Source organism: Xiphophorus hellerii, chromosome 4, assembly GCF_003331165.1.
Source record: "Xiphophorus hellerii strain 12219 chromosome 4, Xiphophorus_hellerii-4.1, whole genome shotgun sequence".
Classification (NCBI taxonomy): domain Eukaryota; kingdom Metazoa; phylum Chordata; class Actinopteri; order Cyprinodontiformes; family Poeciliidae; genus Xiphophorus; species Xiphophorus hellerii.
The window spans coordinates 33,297,108-33,314,419 of NC_045675.1; the positions used below are offsets into that span (position 1 = coordinate 33,297,108).

The 17,312-nt window shown below is 38.1% G+C and overlaps 1 protein-coding gene across 1 annotated transcript; it reads right to left on the reverse strand.

The window, feature by feature from the left end:
• Positions 1 to 1,792: 1,792 nt before the first annotated feature.
• cers3a (ceramide synthase 3a) lies at positions 1,793 to 15,460 on the reverse strand. The gene is made up of 11 exons (XM_032561129.1): positions 15,327 to 15,460; positions 12,718 to 12,897; positions 11,223 to 11,340; positions 10,357 to 10,475; positions 9,070 to 9,127; positions 8,347 to 8,397; positions 6,428 to 6,520; positions 6,000 to 6,128; positions 4,078 to 4,184; positions 3,430 to 3,583; positions 1,793 to 2,400 (listed from the first exon to the last, which is right to left on the reverse strand). Exons 2-11 carry the CDS (start codon positions 12,888 to 12,890, stop codon positions 2,197 to 2,199), a joined length of 1,206 nt encoding a protein of 401 aa, XP_032417020.1. The 5' UTR covers positions 12,891 to 12,897; positions 15,327 to 15,460; the 3' UTR covers positions 1,793 to 2,196.
• Positions 15,461 to 17,312: the final 1,852 nt, after the last annotated feature.

Here is a 17,312-nt window from a genome sequence, read left to right on the forward strand (position 1 = left end):
CTTTCCCATCAATATGTGACGCGAGGTGTTTTACCCTATGCCTTACCGTAATTTTGCCCTAAACCTAACCAAATCGTTGGGTTTTGAAGGTTCGGCAGCGGTTACGAGAACCCTTCGCGTCAAAAATCCACTTAAAACATGTGACCTTCCCAAATTGTCAACATGTGACGCTGAAGGACCCTGCCCAAGTCGTCAACTTTTGGTACCCCCTTCGCGTCAATATGTGACGCATGGTCAGAAATCGTCCCAACTCGTCAATATATGAGGAGTCGGGAGGAATGTGTTGGTGTCTTAAAGGTCGCACTCAGTCCACCCAGGCATTTTACACAGCTGAATGGTTGCCATGGAGATTAAAAGATTTCTCAAACATGCATGAAAAAAATCAAGGCAACACTCTAGGTATGTTTATGATGGGGGAATGACATTATAACATGATGTAAAGTTCCAAAAAGTTGATTTTACATAATACTGTCCCATTAAGTGGAACCTGCTGGTTGGGAACAACTAGTTCCAGTCACTCCAGTTTGACGCTCTGAAGCTGACAGAAATTCTAGACTGCTAGCTTCTGTTACCAGTCTTCTAGACCAGGGGTGGGCAATCCTGGTCCTCGAGGGCCGGTGTCCTGCAACTCTTAGATGTCTCCCTGGTCCAACACACCTGAATCCAACAGCTGAATCACCTCCTAAGTGCAGTCAAGTTCTCCAGAGTCCTGCTAACGACCTCATTATTTGACTCAGGTGTGTTGAAGTAGAGATGCATCTAAAAGTTGCAGGACACCGGCCCTCGAGGACCAGGAGTGCCCACCCCTGTTCTAGACTGTTGTCTTTTTCATTGCTGGCCTTATGAGCTTTCTTCTCCTTCTTCCTTTATTTCTGTTTCTTGCCCTCCTCCCGCAGCCCCTCCGCTGACCCTAATTGGGATGTTTTTTCTTTGTATTTTTTTCAATTCTAAAAAAAAAATGATGTTCTTTTTTCCCCTGAAACTTGTCATTCATGCTTTTCTCCTTTAATGGTGTTTGAAAATACTTTTACTAGATACTTATTCTTTTTGCCCATATGGTGGCACTGTTGTCATTTCTATAAGAAACTGTGATTATACTTCTTAGTTTGACATCAAACTAAAGTGATGAAGCAAAACTGTGAAATAATGTATATAGTTAAATATTCTGAGTGTGATTGGTTATTCTTGTGTTCCAACCATGTTTTAGTTCCACATAAAATGAGGAATAATGCCAGTAAAAGATTTAGCCTGAAAGTATGTCAATGTCAACAAGGCTGCTTAAAATGTTGTCTGATGATTTGTCATTTTAAAATTAATTATTTTTAGTAGTTTATTTTCTTGTTTCACTTTAAAAAAACAGTATGATAGATGAGACTGTGATGGACTGGTGACCTGTCCAGGGTGACCCCGCCTCTCGCCCGTTGACCTCTGGAGATAGGCACCAGCGCCCCTCACTACACCACTAGGGATAAGCGTGTCAGATGATTGATGGATGACAGAGAGAAAACCACAGCTGTTACTTCACATGAACCACCGAAACAACCCATTATACAGGCACCTTTTGATTGTAGGTTTTAAAATGTAATTATTTCATTTTTAAACAGTTATTGTAAAATGTGACCATTTCTACTGAATGCAGAATATATTCTACAGAATATTTTGCTCTTTGCCATTTTGTACATTTGCAGTTTTGGTGGTTTCATATCTAATTTTATGTGCTGACAATCCAGAATCCACTGGCTTAACCAGGGTTCAGAACCACAGTCAGTAGAAATGAGATATAAAGTCTTCATGAGAGCATAGTGTTAAATTCTTGAACATATTTGACACCCAGAAAAACAAACTGATGCACAATGATGAAGCACATGTGTACTAAACAGAATTAGGAAGATCAAATGGGACATAAACAGGCAAACTGACCTGCTCCACATTAGTATCAGCATCACAAAACTCATGGAAATGTTCCAGTTATATTGCAGGTCAGCTGGTTATGTATTCATGAGTTATGAAACTTAACCAAAATAAAAACAAACAGAACACAAGGGGAAAAAGTCTCTGTTTCCCACATTGCTCATTATACCACTTGAGAAGTAAGGTTTTTTTTATTTTACTTCAGTATCTGTAAAAATGACAAACATACAATCAACTGTGATTTGTTTTTCCATCAGCTCTACTCTTTTTGTCACATCTCCATGTTTACTGGTTACACTGAGCCAGCTCATGACATAGTCTTGATAAGCAGGTCTTCTCTGGCGGAGACAAACCGAAGCATCCGTTCTTCTCACTGGCTGCATCTCTTGACAGTCCATTGAAGGGCTTGAGTTGTTGAACATCTCCATCCTCTGTTAGGCTGCTCTCTTGTTCTTCCTCCTCATTGTCACTTCTCTCATCTCTTGTTAGCTTTAACACAGAAAAGTTTAAGGAAAAAAATAATTAAACTTTCAAAGTTAGAAATACTGTTCCTCAAGGTGTGAGACCAACAGCTAAAGTTAAATAAGGGAAACAGTTTACCTGAAGAAAACATGGCCTCAGATTTACTGAAGGGAAGTACAACGATTCTATGGGTATGTTTTTTTGCTTAAACAAATAGGGAAAACCTACACTTATAATGAACTTATGATATACCATGGTTAAGTATAGGTTCAAAGTCAGTCAAACACCAAGCCTGAAAAAACGTTCTTGTAGAACTAGATCTAGGAATCTCCTGGCACTTCATGACTGCATTCTGTAAGGATTCATAAAGCCACTATTATATTATAAATAGATTACCGGTACTTATAATTTATTTATAAGTAGACACAGAAAACTCATCCATTGAGTTTTATTATTGCACCAATAATAAAAAAAGATTAAATTTTAGTAACACAAAACAAGAAAAAATTAAATAAATGAATCACGGGCTCGTAAATAAACCATCTTTGGTGAACATAATATGCTACCATTCTATCATTTCGGTGTAATATCTTCACAGTAGGATGTTATTTTGAAAGGGTGGTGTCTATTACATGAGCCTTGGTTTTCCACAACTCTTGATGGTTACAAATCATAATCATACTTGATGGTTAAACTGCAAAGATTTTTGTATTCCCCCCACCCCAAGTTAAATGGAAGGTCTGTCATTTCCAGTGCCAGTGCAATGGTCAATGGACAGTGGCAGAGGACATTTTTACCTTCGCTTCTAGATGAAACCCTGCAGTATTGTTCTTCTGTTACACAACCTGCATATGATGTGGCTTTTGTCCAAATCCTTTAGGTCTGAGGTGCTGTGCAGTAGGCTTTGATAACTGTTGACCATATGGAGTCCAAAGCTGCATTTATGCACTTCTGTGTTCCATCAACCATATCAACACAGATAACGTTTGAGTTGACGCAATCCACTAACACACACACACACACACAGTCTCACAGAAACTGTGAACAACAACTTACTGTTCCAAACAGAAACTTCCTGATCATGCGGAAGATGAGGTAGGCCCAAAATATGTGGAGGAAGAGAAGGACCACAAGCATCACATTGAAGAAGTAGTAGCCAAAAAAGGCTGGGTAGTGATGAACCGGGTAGACCCAGGTACAGTGGATCAACCTGAAGAACAACAACTACTGGTGTGAGTGTTTTCCCCCAGTGTGAACAGTTAGAAAACAGAATACATGAATCGGATCAGCATTAATCACTTATTCATCCTGTACTATTATTCACTTCTTAACATTCTTATGATATTTTTGGCGAGTCTGTAAGGTCTATAAGGCCGCTCTGAGCATTTTATTCATCTAGTTTTGGTTTGACGTGTTTTTGTATGGGCCTTTGAGTTGTGTTGTTATGTTTGTGTATAAAGAATCATAAGAATCATTTACTTTTTTTTTATTTGAAAAAAAGTAAACTTTTAAACATATAAAGCATAAAATAATACCAATCACGATATACGTTCTGCACATGAACATATATTTTGATTTGAACAAATCAAATTGATTTGCTCAAATCAAAAAATCAGAAATATCTATTATTCTACGTAATCTTGCAAACATGTGGCTGTGCATCATGTTTTGTAGTTGTACATCGGAACACTTGGAAAAGCTTACCAAAACGGAAAGATGATCAGTCGTGTTACCATAAACACAATGGCAAACACAACAAAAAGACCATGGCTGGTTTTCTCCCATTTTGCATAGTTGAATAATTTGGCAGACTGGAAAAAAATTAAAAAAACAAACAAACAAAACATGAGTTTTTAAGCAATTAATACCAAAACATGTCTCATGTGTTAATGAACAGCAATGAACTATTCATTGCCTAGAGCAGTCTTTCTCAAACTATGGTTCCAGACCACTGGTGGTCTGCGGCCGCCCCTTAGTGGTTACTGCGTGCTACTGCACGTAAACGACCGTTTCCTTGCCGTGACGTGAGCTCAACGTGTGACGCTACAGCTAGCTTACCATAGGATTGTGTTAAAAGTAATAATGGAAAACTGACTTAAAACCATTTTGCAGTTTCAAACATTTTGTTTGTTCAAAACATACGATTTTGAACATCTTATGTTTAATGTCTTATGTTAAAGATGTTCTTATATTGAACATCTTCAACATTTTATTGCTTCAACATAAAAGCAATGAAATGCTTGTATAGGTGTTGGAATATGTTCAACACGTTTGTTGAATATAAAATGTTTATCATGTTGTTCTTATGATTTTGTTCAACATAAGAACAAAATTGTCCACAAAATCAAGCACATTTTGTACTGAGTGAAGAATCTTTATAATTCACTTCCTAAAAAATATAAACGAATGAACTGCTGACAAAAAACGTCACAAATTGTTGACTTTTTCCCTTTTAGTATAATTAGTCAGAAGTATTTACTTCACATTTATATAATTACAATAATAAACCTTTACTGTGTGAAAGAAAATTGACAGTTATAAAAATGTTGATCACCTTTTTGAACTGCATAACAAAAAAACACATGATAACAAAAATCAACTAAATTGAGTTGATTTGATAAATTGTTTCGTCATGCAAAATAGATTTTAGATTTCAAATTCAAGTAAGCTGCTTAATTGTGGGGCTTTTGTTAGGGCGGATCATTTTTGACTGTAGGACAAGGGGAGTAAACAGAATGCTAAGATCTTGCAATGGTCAAGAGACTAATATTTCCATTTCAGGTTGAATCATATTTTAAGTTTTATGGGGGGGCAGTTTCAGGTTAGGTGGTCCTTGACGTTTGTTAAATAGATTAAGTGGTCCTTGACCTGAAAAAGTTTGAGAAACACTGATCTAAAGGAACCAATATTGAAAGACTGGCATGCAATACTGACATCATGAGACGGTGAGCATGGTGTTATGTGCTTCTTCCTCTGATGCATTCATTTTGTGTGGTAGTTTTTAATTAGTTTCTCATTTTGGCAGGTATATAATTTGAAAATTCTGATTCCTTCTTTCTGTTTCGGTGCTGTTTTCCTAAAGCCTCTTTCAGACCATCTTTTGGTCCTGTAACCTAGTAAATTCACCTTCATTTGCCAAGTATATGCACACAAACAAGGGATTTAATTTCAGTTTGGTCTGAATGTAAAAACATGTAAATCTATATACATCAATTTTGTAAGACACACAAATTTTCTTTTTTTTCAAACAGTTAAGAGAAGGAGGTCAAATTGGTGTAACTGTTTGATCTCCAGCCATGAAGAATTGAAACTACAAAAGGCTGGTTTGGGAACTATTCATCCCACAATGCACTGCATAAACCCACTTTAGCTTGAGCTACCAGAACAGGGAGGGGTTTCAGGAAGGAAACTCTGTGATGTCATGAAAGCTTAGATCAGGGTCCAAGACAAACTATATCCCTCGACAGCAAAGATACATAGGATTCTGTTAGTGAATCCAGAACCTACGCCTAAGTAAACTGGTACCGTGCAAAGATTTCAAAGTGTATTAATACAGCATGTTATGACTAAAATCTCTGGCTTAACTATAATTGTGTCCGAATTTCTGATTCATATTTCTCACTGACCTCCAGTAAAATATCAGAAGCATCATGGACCAGCATGACCAGGGTTCCTACTCGGATGAAATTTGCACACCAGGAAAATGACAGAAGGACCAGAGTGGCCAAATGGTGGATGATCTGCTCCTTGAAGTCCTGAATTACAAACAACAAAATGATATCCTTCATTTAACACAAAAATACACAGAGGAAAGGATATCAACCAATAATAGAAATAAAGGTTCTCAGCAGAGTGCAGAGAACATTTTTAATTTTCTGCCTACGGAAGCTTTCGTTTCATCCAGTACAGTATTTTCATGTCTAAATTTTAAAGCTTTCTAACTTTCAGAAAATTTTAACTTTCAGTATTTAACATGAAATTACACATAATTTACATAGAACTCTGAAACTGAGAAACATGATTGACGTTTTGATCTTTCAGGTGCATGACTCGCCTTTCTCTTGACATCAAAAGCAACGCTGCAGAGAAGACAGCCATAAAAGCTCATCTCCAGGATGTAATACCAGTACTGAGAATCCAGCATGGACTGTGGACAGACATGGACAAAATGAAACAACAGGACACACTTATACATACAAAAGAACTATTCCTTATAACTGTGCTCTCCATTTCAACTCCATTCAGTATAACTTCTCATCTTCGAGGGGTGGGGCTCGGAGGGAGTTGCCTGTCTGCAGCAGACAGTGTGTGAGAGGTCACCATCAGAGGGAAACACAGAGACACAGAACAACTAACAGACACTCAAACCAAGAAACCATTTAACCTAACAGTCATGTTTGTAGAAGAAGTGAGAGAACACAGAGAGAACCCGCTCCATGGATGGTTAGAACATACACTGCCTGGCCAAAAAAAAAAGTCGCCACCAAAAAATGGTCACACTCTCTAATATTTTGTTGGACCGCCTTTAGCTTTGATTACAGCCCGCATTCGCGGTGGCATTGTTTCAATAAGCTTCTGCAGTGTCACAAGATTTATTTCCATCCAGTGTTGCATTAATCTTTCACCAAGATCTTGTATTGATGATGGGAGAGTCTGACCACTACACAAAGCCTTCTCCAGCACATCCCAAAGATTCTCAATGGGGTTAAGGTCTGGACTCTGTGGTGGTCAATCCATGTGTGAAAAAGATGTCTCATGCTCCCTGAACCACTCTTTCACAATGTGAGCCCGATGAATCCTGGCATTGTCATCTTGGAATATGCCCGTTCCATTTGGGAAGACAAAATCCATTGATGGAATAACCTGGTCATTCAGTATATTCAGGTAGTCAGCTGACCTCATTCTTTGGGCACACAATGTTGCTGAACCTAGACCTGACCAACTGCAGCAACCCCAGATCATAGCACTGCCCCCACAGGCTTGTACAGTAGGCACTAGGCATGATGGGTGCATCACTTCACCTGCCTCTCTTCTTACCCTGATGCGCCCATCACTCTGGAACAGGGTAAATCTGGACTCATCAGACCACATGACCCTCTTCCATACTCCTGAGTTTAAGTAATCGCCGATCACGATCATTCAGGATTTTTTTCCGACCACATTTCTTCCTGGAAGACGATGGTTCCCCACCATCCTTCCAGTTTTTAATGATGTGTTGGACAGTTCTTAACCCAATTCTAGTAGTTTCTGCAATCTCCTTAGATCACAGGTGTCAAACTCCAGTCCTCGAGGGCCGCTGTCCTACAGCTTTTAGATGTGCCACAGGTACAAAACACTGGAATGAAATGGCTTAATTACCTCCTCCTTGTGTAGATCAGTTCTCCCAGCCTTGCTAATGACCTAATTATTCTATTCAGGTGTGGTGCAGCAGAGGCACATCTAAAAGTTGGAGGACACCGGCCCTTGAGGACTGGAGTTTGACACCCCTGCCTTAGATGTTTTCTCTGCTTGATGCATGCCAATGATTTACCCTTCTTAAACAGACTAACGTCTTTTCCACGACCACAGGATGTGTCTTTTGCCATGGTTGTTTAAGAAATGAGGAGTTACTCATTGCATCAGCTGGGGTTAAATAACTTGTTGCCAGCTGAAAGATAATCGCCTATGCAGTACTTATCCAATCGGAGGCTTGTACCTATTTGCCTAGTTAAATCCAGGTGGCGACTTTTTTTTTGGCCAGGCTGTGTATAATCGACATGCAGAAAGAGCACAGGCTGGGATTCAAACCTGCAACCTTGCTGCTGCTACCAACTTTTTATAAATTGGTCACCATATATGAAAGAATTACAGATGCTAACATGATAACATCAATCTGGGTTTCATATTTGCTTAATTAAATTGTTGTAAATTGTAATGTAAATGTCAAAGTTTTGGTTGTTATCTGTAAAGAAAAATGTAATTAAATAAACAAACCTGCTTTGGATAACCTGTCCATACTTGTCTAGAGTCATACAGCCACTCTTTCTGTAAAATATCGACACAAAGAAAATCATAATTGGTCAGTTAATGAAAATCTAATTGGCAGAAGCTACTGAAACTGAGATATCTTTTAAAAGGGCAGTATTGTGTATTTTGCAGCCACATAGTGCAAGACTGAAACTGTTACCTTCAGTTGTTATAAAAATGCTGAATTTAGCAAATATGACTAAAAAGAAATTTAACTGTGTAATTTAACACTTTGAAATTGGGCCACTGTCTCTTTAAAAACTCTGCCTTCAGAAAGTTATCACCACATTTCTCGTCTGTTAACACTTTACCAACGTTTTAACCAGCTGAGAAGTAATTTGTATGATGAGCTCAGCAGATGTGCAGTTCCACCAGGTGTTTGCTAATTGCTGCTGGCTAGTCTGAAGGAGCTGAGTGGGGGAGAAGCGGGAAGGTCTGTTCTGTAAAGGCGGAAGCTCAAAATCTTGGAAGCTGCAGCTCTGAGGAGGAGCTGCGCCTCGAAGGTGGCATTAGGGCCAAACGGGTGTTTTGCACAACTGAGTGGTTGCCATGGAGATTAACGTATTTATGCATGCATTAAAGAGTCAAAGCAACACTCTAGGTATGTTTATGATGAAGGGTATCGGTATCAGGGTTGCTCAAAAAAGTCATTTTACATAATACTGCCCCTTTAATGCGTTTCATACTTACATCATAAAGTGCTGCGATTCCTCCTATAAATGCAGACAGGTAAAAGACAAACCTCCAACTGCAGCAGCAGAAGAAACATTGCATGCACACAAATTACATAGCACATTTATGAGTATTTAATAAAATAATATCACAAACACAACTGCACACTTACACAATCAAAGATGACACCACAGCCGTGAGGTAACTCCCATGTGGCTATTTGAACTCTGTTTTCTTGCTAATCGGCTTAGACAGAACAATGAACTGTTGAAGTGACTCAAATGTGTGCATCTCATGTATTTGAGAAGTTCATTTATTTAAGAATCAGATAGCAAAGTGTTTCTATTAAATAAATCCAGGTGGTATGGGATGAAGAACATTAATTTCTCTTCACTTCATTTTGGTGATTATTTCAAAACCCAAGATACATTTACTAATTAGAATATTGCATCAGAACAACAAAAAGTATTCTTTTAATTGCAGAGTTCTGAAAAGTAGGGCCATGTATTGTTGTACAGTGTCTGCACTCAGTGCTCGGTCTGGGCTCCTTTTGCTAAATCAATGCAATGTGGATGGAATCTTCCTGAGGTTCTGCTGAGGAGTTCATGAAGGCCAAGTAGTTTTGCTCGTGGCCTTCAGCTTGCTGCATTGTTGTTTCTGGTGTCCCTCATCTTCCTCTTGTCCTGGTCGACTGCTGCGCTCACACACTGAATCAGCAGATTACATTTCCCCTCTTCCTCCAAACCCTGGGAGCTTGATTTCAAACTGAACTAACATCTGAGACGCGCCACGAGAAATCCAGGAACAAGTCGCCAGAGCAGAAACACAGAAAAATAATAATAAACACAGATTTCTGAGAAAATAATGATTTTCATAAAGTTTTGTGGTTGAATAGTACATCATACATTTTTTCAGTAACTTACATTTTAGGTTGTTGCAGCAGATTTTATTGTATTAAATCTCCAGACAACATCCAATTTCAGCTTATAGACTCAATTTGTATTATTTAATCAAAAGTGCTCAGTCTGTGCGATTCTCAAAAAGGAAAAAGTGCAAATGATGTGGACCTTATGAAATTATCAGTTAAGTTTAAAGTTTAGACAACTTTTAAACCAGGCAATATAGTTTGGTCTAAACATTGATGAAATATTATAAATATAAATTGTAGCTCCATGAGGCGTTTATTTTATGGCCATCAACAACTTTAACATGGGAATCAGATATTTTGCTCACTGGGCATGTCACAATGTTAGCTTTATTTAGTCATTAACATTTATTTATATTTATTTAGCCGACTAATATTACCTGGCCTCTCTGAATTTCTTCAGGACTCCAGGATGGTCCTGCCTCCGTCTTCTTCTGAACCAGCGTTCAATTTGCCTGACAGGCAAACTGCTTTTCTTAGACAGCCCATTAATATCAGCCTGGAATTAAACACACAAGCTGAATAAATATGTTTAAAGGTAAAATGTTCTCAATCATTTCTGTGTTAACATCTTGTATTTGGGAATCTAAAATATCTCAAAAATAGTTTAGTTTGAGTCTACCGGAGTCTGGACCCATTTTAAGGGATTTTCTGTGACACAATTGATCTTATTCACAAATGTGTATTTGCATAGCTGCACCACAGCTCTTAAAAAAGTTCCAGCCTGTGGAAGCCCAGGGGCCTTAAGAACCCAGCTATAGGAAAGCTGTTGTACTGTAAACCTTCAGTGTTATGAACAAAGCAACAAGGTTTCATTAGGACACCAGTTGCCAGACTGGTCTTCTTCCAGTTCAAAGTAAGGAATTCAGTCACCAACCCCACAGCCACCATGTTTATAGGCAAAACAATGACATGAGAGGGACTGCATCTCCATAGACAACGCCGGATCTATTCCAAGCAACCAGTAGGCATGAGGTGGGTGTTCATGTGAATGACTCAATCATTCACAAGTAGCTTTGCAAGCTAACCTAATTTGTAAGAGGAAACTGGAGTACCCAGAAAAAAACAACACATTCACAAGGACATAATGCAAACTCACCAAGCCCTTCATCCTCACAGAGTTAGTCAAAATGAATTTCCATGTTAAAGTTTTGTTGGTCTTAAACATTAACGAACTTGCTGCTCTTCTCTTTTAAACATAACTCTTTCTGTTACTGGCTGGTACATTTTTAATTTACTGTTTTACCTGAAGTGGATTTCTACTATGAGTGCTGTAGTAGTTCTCCAGGATGGGGTTGTGTTCTACTTTCAGATGGACTCGATGTCTGATTCCTGCAGAGACTGCGAGTGGTGTTGCTATCCACCTGCATCACATGAAACACACATTCAGAAGGAGCCGTGCCAGTGGAGAAGGATGTAGAAATACTCCTGGTTCAGTTTCAGTTTTTAACTGTGTCTCTCCTGAGAGAAACGGAGCAATTGCTGTTATTATTTTCATGTACTTGATTTCCTTTCCATTGAAAATACTTTCCGGATCTGGATGTATTTCTGTTGTGTTGTTTCTGTCATATGAAGCCTGAGCCAATGGTGTCAGATGGCTTTTGTTAAAAGGAGACATTCCTTTTCACCGTCCCGACATGCTTGATCAGTAGAGTGACTGCTTCAGAGACAATAACTTAGCATAATTAGTTTTCTTTAGATAGGCAATTTTCCCATTGATTGGCATTGTAATTAAACTAGGTGGGTTGTATGGTAAAATATTTTTTAGAAACTTGACTACAATAAGTTAAAGTGTGTGATCATAACATGACAAAGTGTGAAAAGATAAATAGGAATGAATTTCTTGGCAAAGTGTTGTACTGTACTTTATTTACACATGCATGCTTATTTTCTAAGAATCTACAGTAAGTTCTGAGATTTTAGCCCTGATCAACATTCAGCAGAGCCTCGATGGATGACAAAACAAAACGCACCTCACTGCTTTCACTGGAGGAATGCAAATCATTTGTTTTTGTTTACGCAGACATTTGAATCTCGTTGACAGTTGTTTTCCAGCCATTCACAGTAAAACTGATTGCTGCCAGATTTTATAAGGCCAACCCTGATTGGCTATGGCACCCGATAAGGCCCAAAATAAAACATGGAAAACTACATGTGCCATTAAATCAAAACTAAATATAAACAACCAACAGTGTCAATCAAGTGGAAATTCACTTTAAGTAATTTACACAATTCACTGAATTATTTACATAATGTAAAATAATTTACACAATTTATTTTAAACAATTTACAATCTGTTACACTTTGCTTTATACAGCTTATCTATTTTTTTTAAAGTCCAACACCAAATCCTCAAGAACACCAAGATAATGTCTGTTCTTTACTCAAGGTGGGAAAAACAAGGACAAAGTTCTTTTTGGCCACTGTACAAGAACTTAAGTACATTAGCTCTTTGGAAGTTTATATCCCTCCCACTCTACCACATCTCATACCCACATTTTATATTTCTCAGAAACCACACAAGAAAAAAGTTCTGCCCGCATAATATGTCAAAAACAGTTGAATGAAAAGAATGATTCCGTTCTGTTATTGCAAACTTCGTTTTTAAGACGGTGTATTGTTAATAAATGCATAGAGTCCTTTTGTTAGTCTTTTAAAACTATATTTAATTCTTGTTCATTATTTGTAGAAAAAATGCATACTATACGTAACACATATTGTAACTGCATGTGAACTCTTACCTTTCAAACAGGTATCTGACCAGTAAAAAGCTGAAGGCGTAGGGGACTGTGACATAGAGATGGGAGGCTTTTGCATAGACCCGACCATCCTTGTCTTCCAAGTCGGCCCAGGACAGCTCAGCTGGCAGCCACAGTTTGTCCCACCAGAACCACTGGTACAGAGTGTCCAACATCTCCTTTCTAAGCAGGCAAAGCAAACAGGGTGTGAAGATGAGACAACAAACAAAAGAACAGTTTCATTAGAAAATGTTATCAGTTGTATCCAAGTTCCCTGTGTACACACTATCTCACTCCTGAGGTGAACATAGACTCTGCTACTAAACTAACATGGCGTTTTTGGAAGGAAACCTGGAGAAAACACACGTGCACAGGGTCCAGTCATTTCTTATTGTGTTTTATTTATTCCTGTGGTCTAAGTGGAATAGTAAAAATAAAGTTCCAGAGAGAACCTCCACCAAGCAGTGTGCATTTAAAGATGTGACAATTTCCCTGTTCAAACAGCCATATTTCCTAAACAAATATTGACCTATTCATCGCTCTCTTGGTTTTAAAATCCACGCCTTTTTAACAATCGTCCCTCCCTGTCAGACTCATTCACCCACAGAGAGAGAGAGAGAGCAGGCGGGCAAAATAAACAAGGCAAATGCTGACAAAGCCCGAGTTGAAAGTAACCTGAAACAGGTGCAGATGATAAGGGCGAGCTGATGCTAACCTGGTACCACTCAGGGGTCTCAAACTCCAGGCCTCGAGGGCCGCAGTCCTGCAGTTTTTAGATGTGCCACAGGTACAAAACACTGGAATGAAATGGCTTGATTACCTCCTCCTTGTGTAGATCAGTTCTCCAGAGCCTTGCTAATGACCTAATTATTCTATTCAGGTGTGGTGCAGCAGAGGCACATCTAAAAGTTGCAGGACTGTGGCCCTCCAGGACTGGAGTTTGACACCCCTGATAGGATCCCAACAAAAATATCAGGAATGTCAGTTTTCCCTTGCTGCTGTTTTTTGATTAACACTCAGTGTAGCATGTTCATGGATAATAATTAAACTTCCTGCATTTTCTTCATCAATGTCAACAGGATTTCCAACACTAAGACATTATTACTACAACAAAGAAATAATCAACTCAACGTATCAGGAAGTAGGGATTATTTCTGTAGGTTGCTGGTTTGTCTCTATCATTGTGTCCTTGGGCAAGACGCTTCACCTGCTGATGGTGGTCAGAGGGCTTGGTGGTGCTGAATCAGTGGCAGTGTGAATATCAGCCATTGACCATAATTTATTAGTTTTTCTGCTAAGTCTAGTTAACCATAAACCTCTGTGTTTTATTTTTTTCTTAAAAATGTCAAATGTTTATGGATTAAGAGCCTACTGATTTTTTTCCAAGTTATGGTTTATGAGCTGCTCCAATTCTTTGAGCTTCCTGGCCTCCTTGTCATCACGCTAATCTTTTGCTCCCTTCACAGAAAGATACAAATCCAAAACAGTAGTATTACTTTGAGCAAGAGAAAACACATTGGTGAAGCAACCTTCAACCTAAATCTGCCAGGAGTGTGAAGGAATTTGGACTTAAAATGTCAGGTTTGAAGGCAACAGATTGCACTGGAGTTTATTTGGGGTACCGGAATAAAGGGGGCTAAACATAAATGCAGACCACACCCTTCAGATTTTTCTGTCTTAGAGGTGATAATAATAATTAATAATAAATAAATAAGAATAAGAATAATAAACTTTACTTAAATAACAGACAGTGCACTGCTCAAACGTAAATGTCAGAATCCAATGTGCTGTACCATGTTATAGCATAAGCTAATTCTCACCTGCAGGACCTTGGCAGGTTACAAATAGAAATATAATACAATAACGCAACAAAGTTGAACACAACAGCTTATGTTCTCACCACACACGCCCACATATATAAAAACACACACACACACTCATAAATATATAAATTACTGCAATGTTAATGGAGACCAGAGCCAGGCAACCCATATTACTGACTTTCCTTTGAGCTGACAAACAAAGCTGAGCACACAGTGAGGGAGTGTGTCACCGCTCCGGCTGATTCATAACAAACCACTGATCCTGAAAATGAGCAGGAAGAAGCTGAAGCTTGCTTCATGCCATTCATTTGTGACTCCTTTTATTTTTCACTTGGTTCAAACTGTAGTTCATACACAATTGAAGCATAAGATATTTTTGTTGTATAATAGTATTATTGTGTATTTCTGTTTAAACCACACCTGTTATGAATGAAGCCAAAAATAATGAAGCTCAATAATTCCACTGTATCACAGCCGATATTATCTCCAGTGAATCAGGAGGAACTCCTGTCAGGAGTGATTTCAGCTCTGAGCTCATAGGATTAACCCAGACATCGACATCCTGTTCGTCTCAAACAAAAAGGTTTTATTTATCCAAAGTGACTAATCACAAGCTTTTTACAGCATTAGGACAAAGGTTACAAACCTTTGGGACAGATAAATGAACCTTCAGGGCTCAATGTTTCTACACCCAGAGCTACACATACTTAAAAAGTGAAAAAAAGCCAAAACAGTGAGTGACGGTCAGATTAAATATCACATATCAAGGTCAAAGTAAAACAGACTTACCTATCCACTGACTGCCATCAAACACAGAAGGTAAGGGCAGTTGTTTCCACTCCAGGTGGCTGTCTGTGTTTGCTGTGAGAAATGAAGGCTGGCAGGACAGCCCTTTATACCACCCCTCCCCAACACACACACGCACACACACACACGCACGCAGATTCCCAGCAACTAGTCTCTGTACTATCGTTTTTTAAGTAACGCCCAATACAGCTACAATTACCTGCGAAGGTCTTTTTCTCCCCTCCAGGAAGTAAAGGCAGGCTGACAAACAGCATCAGGTGTTTTACTGCCCTGAGGAGATCTTAATGTTCCTTTACAAAGTTTCTGATATGGCACAAAATAACAGGTTCCCTCAGAGGAGAGCCATGTAAAGAATAGAAGCAAACAAGATCTGAATTAAATTAGATTTTACTTTAGATACAGACATTTACAGGATTGTATTATTAGATTTTTTATTTCTAAAATGACACAAATTGATAGGCAGTTTGCTAATTGTGCTCATAATGTTGAATATCCCAGAACTGAGTCAGGACCCTCCAGACACGGCCGTTAAAGCATCTTGCATTCAGACAAAGCTCTTTTTTCCCAGTTTCTCTAACTTTATCTACACTTTGTTCAGACATGTTCTTATGCAAAACACCTAAAAAAAGGGTGTTGTGCTTACAAAGGTGTTCAGATAGTAAATGTACTTTAACATTCAAGACATGCATACGTTTCTTTAATCAGTCTATTTTGTGCATCAGTCACTGAGATACAACTATTGTTTTCTATTTTCACTCCATTAAAAACCAACTTTGGGGATTTTCTCATTAAAATCCATTAAAGACATTGATATTAAGCTAACAGAGGTTTTCAGACAGAAGTAAACTGGAACATTCAGCCAGGCATCCGTTTCTTAAACCTGTCCATTTTGTGCTTCTCTCTGTAACATAAAGTTCTTTTTCCCCCAACTTTTTCTAACTCGATTTAAATACTCCTAACAGACATGTTGTTGTTCAAAGCAACTAAAAACAATGTATTTGAGCTTACAACAGTGATCAAAGACACATTAAGCTAGGCATCCTTTTTTAAGAGTCCATTTTATACATTTCTCCCTGAGTTAAAGCTCTTTTTTTCTCAGTTTGTTCTAAATCTTGGTAGGCGTGTTCTTGTTAAAAAATGCCCAGAATAACTCTATTTGAGCCGACAAAGGCAGTTAGACAGCAAATAACCTGGAACATTCAAGCTAGGTACATTATTATTTTGTGTATTTCTCACTGAGGTAAGGTAAGGTAATTTTATTTATTTAGCACATTATCAGCAGCAAGGCAATACAAAGTGCTTTACATAAATTAAAAAGGAAATACAAATAAAATAACCAACTAAAGCAAAAAGCAAAAGAAGAAAAAAAATCTAATAATGTTGATCCAAAGTATATAAAATAGATATTCCTATTCAGGGCTGCTAGATAAGTATTAATAAGTATCCTCTGGTCCAATTCATTTTCTGGGTTGGAAGAATAGGGTTTCTGGGTTTCTAGACAAGCGTAAGTAAGTATCCTCTGGACTTTCTAAGTATGCTCAAATTTGTAAAAGTAAATGTTCCTGTTCTGGAAGTAGTTTTTTCTTGATTCTATGTTCGTTCTAATTCCTCTTCTGGGTTGCTAGATAACTATAAGTAAGTATTCTCTGCACTTTCTAAGTATGTTCTAAATTTGTAAAAGTAAGGAGTACTCCACAGTTTCTAAGTAATAATAAGAATTTTTTTTTCTGGATTCTAATTTCATTTTAATTCTTTTTCTGGGTTACAATAATAGGAGACTCTCTGCATAATAACCTAAGAAAGTAATTCAAAATGTATGGTATTGGTCCAAATAGTGTACACTCAACAATTTCTAAAATTACTAATAAATTAGAGTAATCTAAAAAGTAAAGTATTGGTCTAAATAGTGAGTCTCTGGATTCTAAGTTTGTTCTAATTCTTTTTCTGGGTTAAATGGTTAGTACTCCA

Coding starts and splice junctions, on each gene's coding strand:
- cers3a (XM_032561129.1), bottom strand. CDS start 12,890: ATGTTGGACACTCTGTACCAGTGGTTCTGGTGGGACAAACTGTGGCTG. Junction 6,521..8,346: donor GGACAGGTTATCCAAAGCAG/GTTTGTTTATTT, acceptor GTCTGTCCACAG/TCCATGCTGGATTCTCAGTA. Junction 4,185..5,999: donor CTTCTGATATTTTACTGGAG/GTCAGTGAGAAA, acceptor ATTTTTTTCCAG/TCTGCCAAATTATTCAACTA.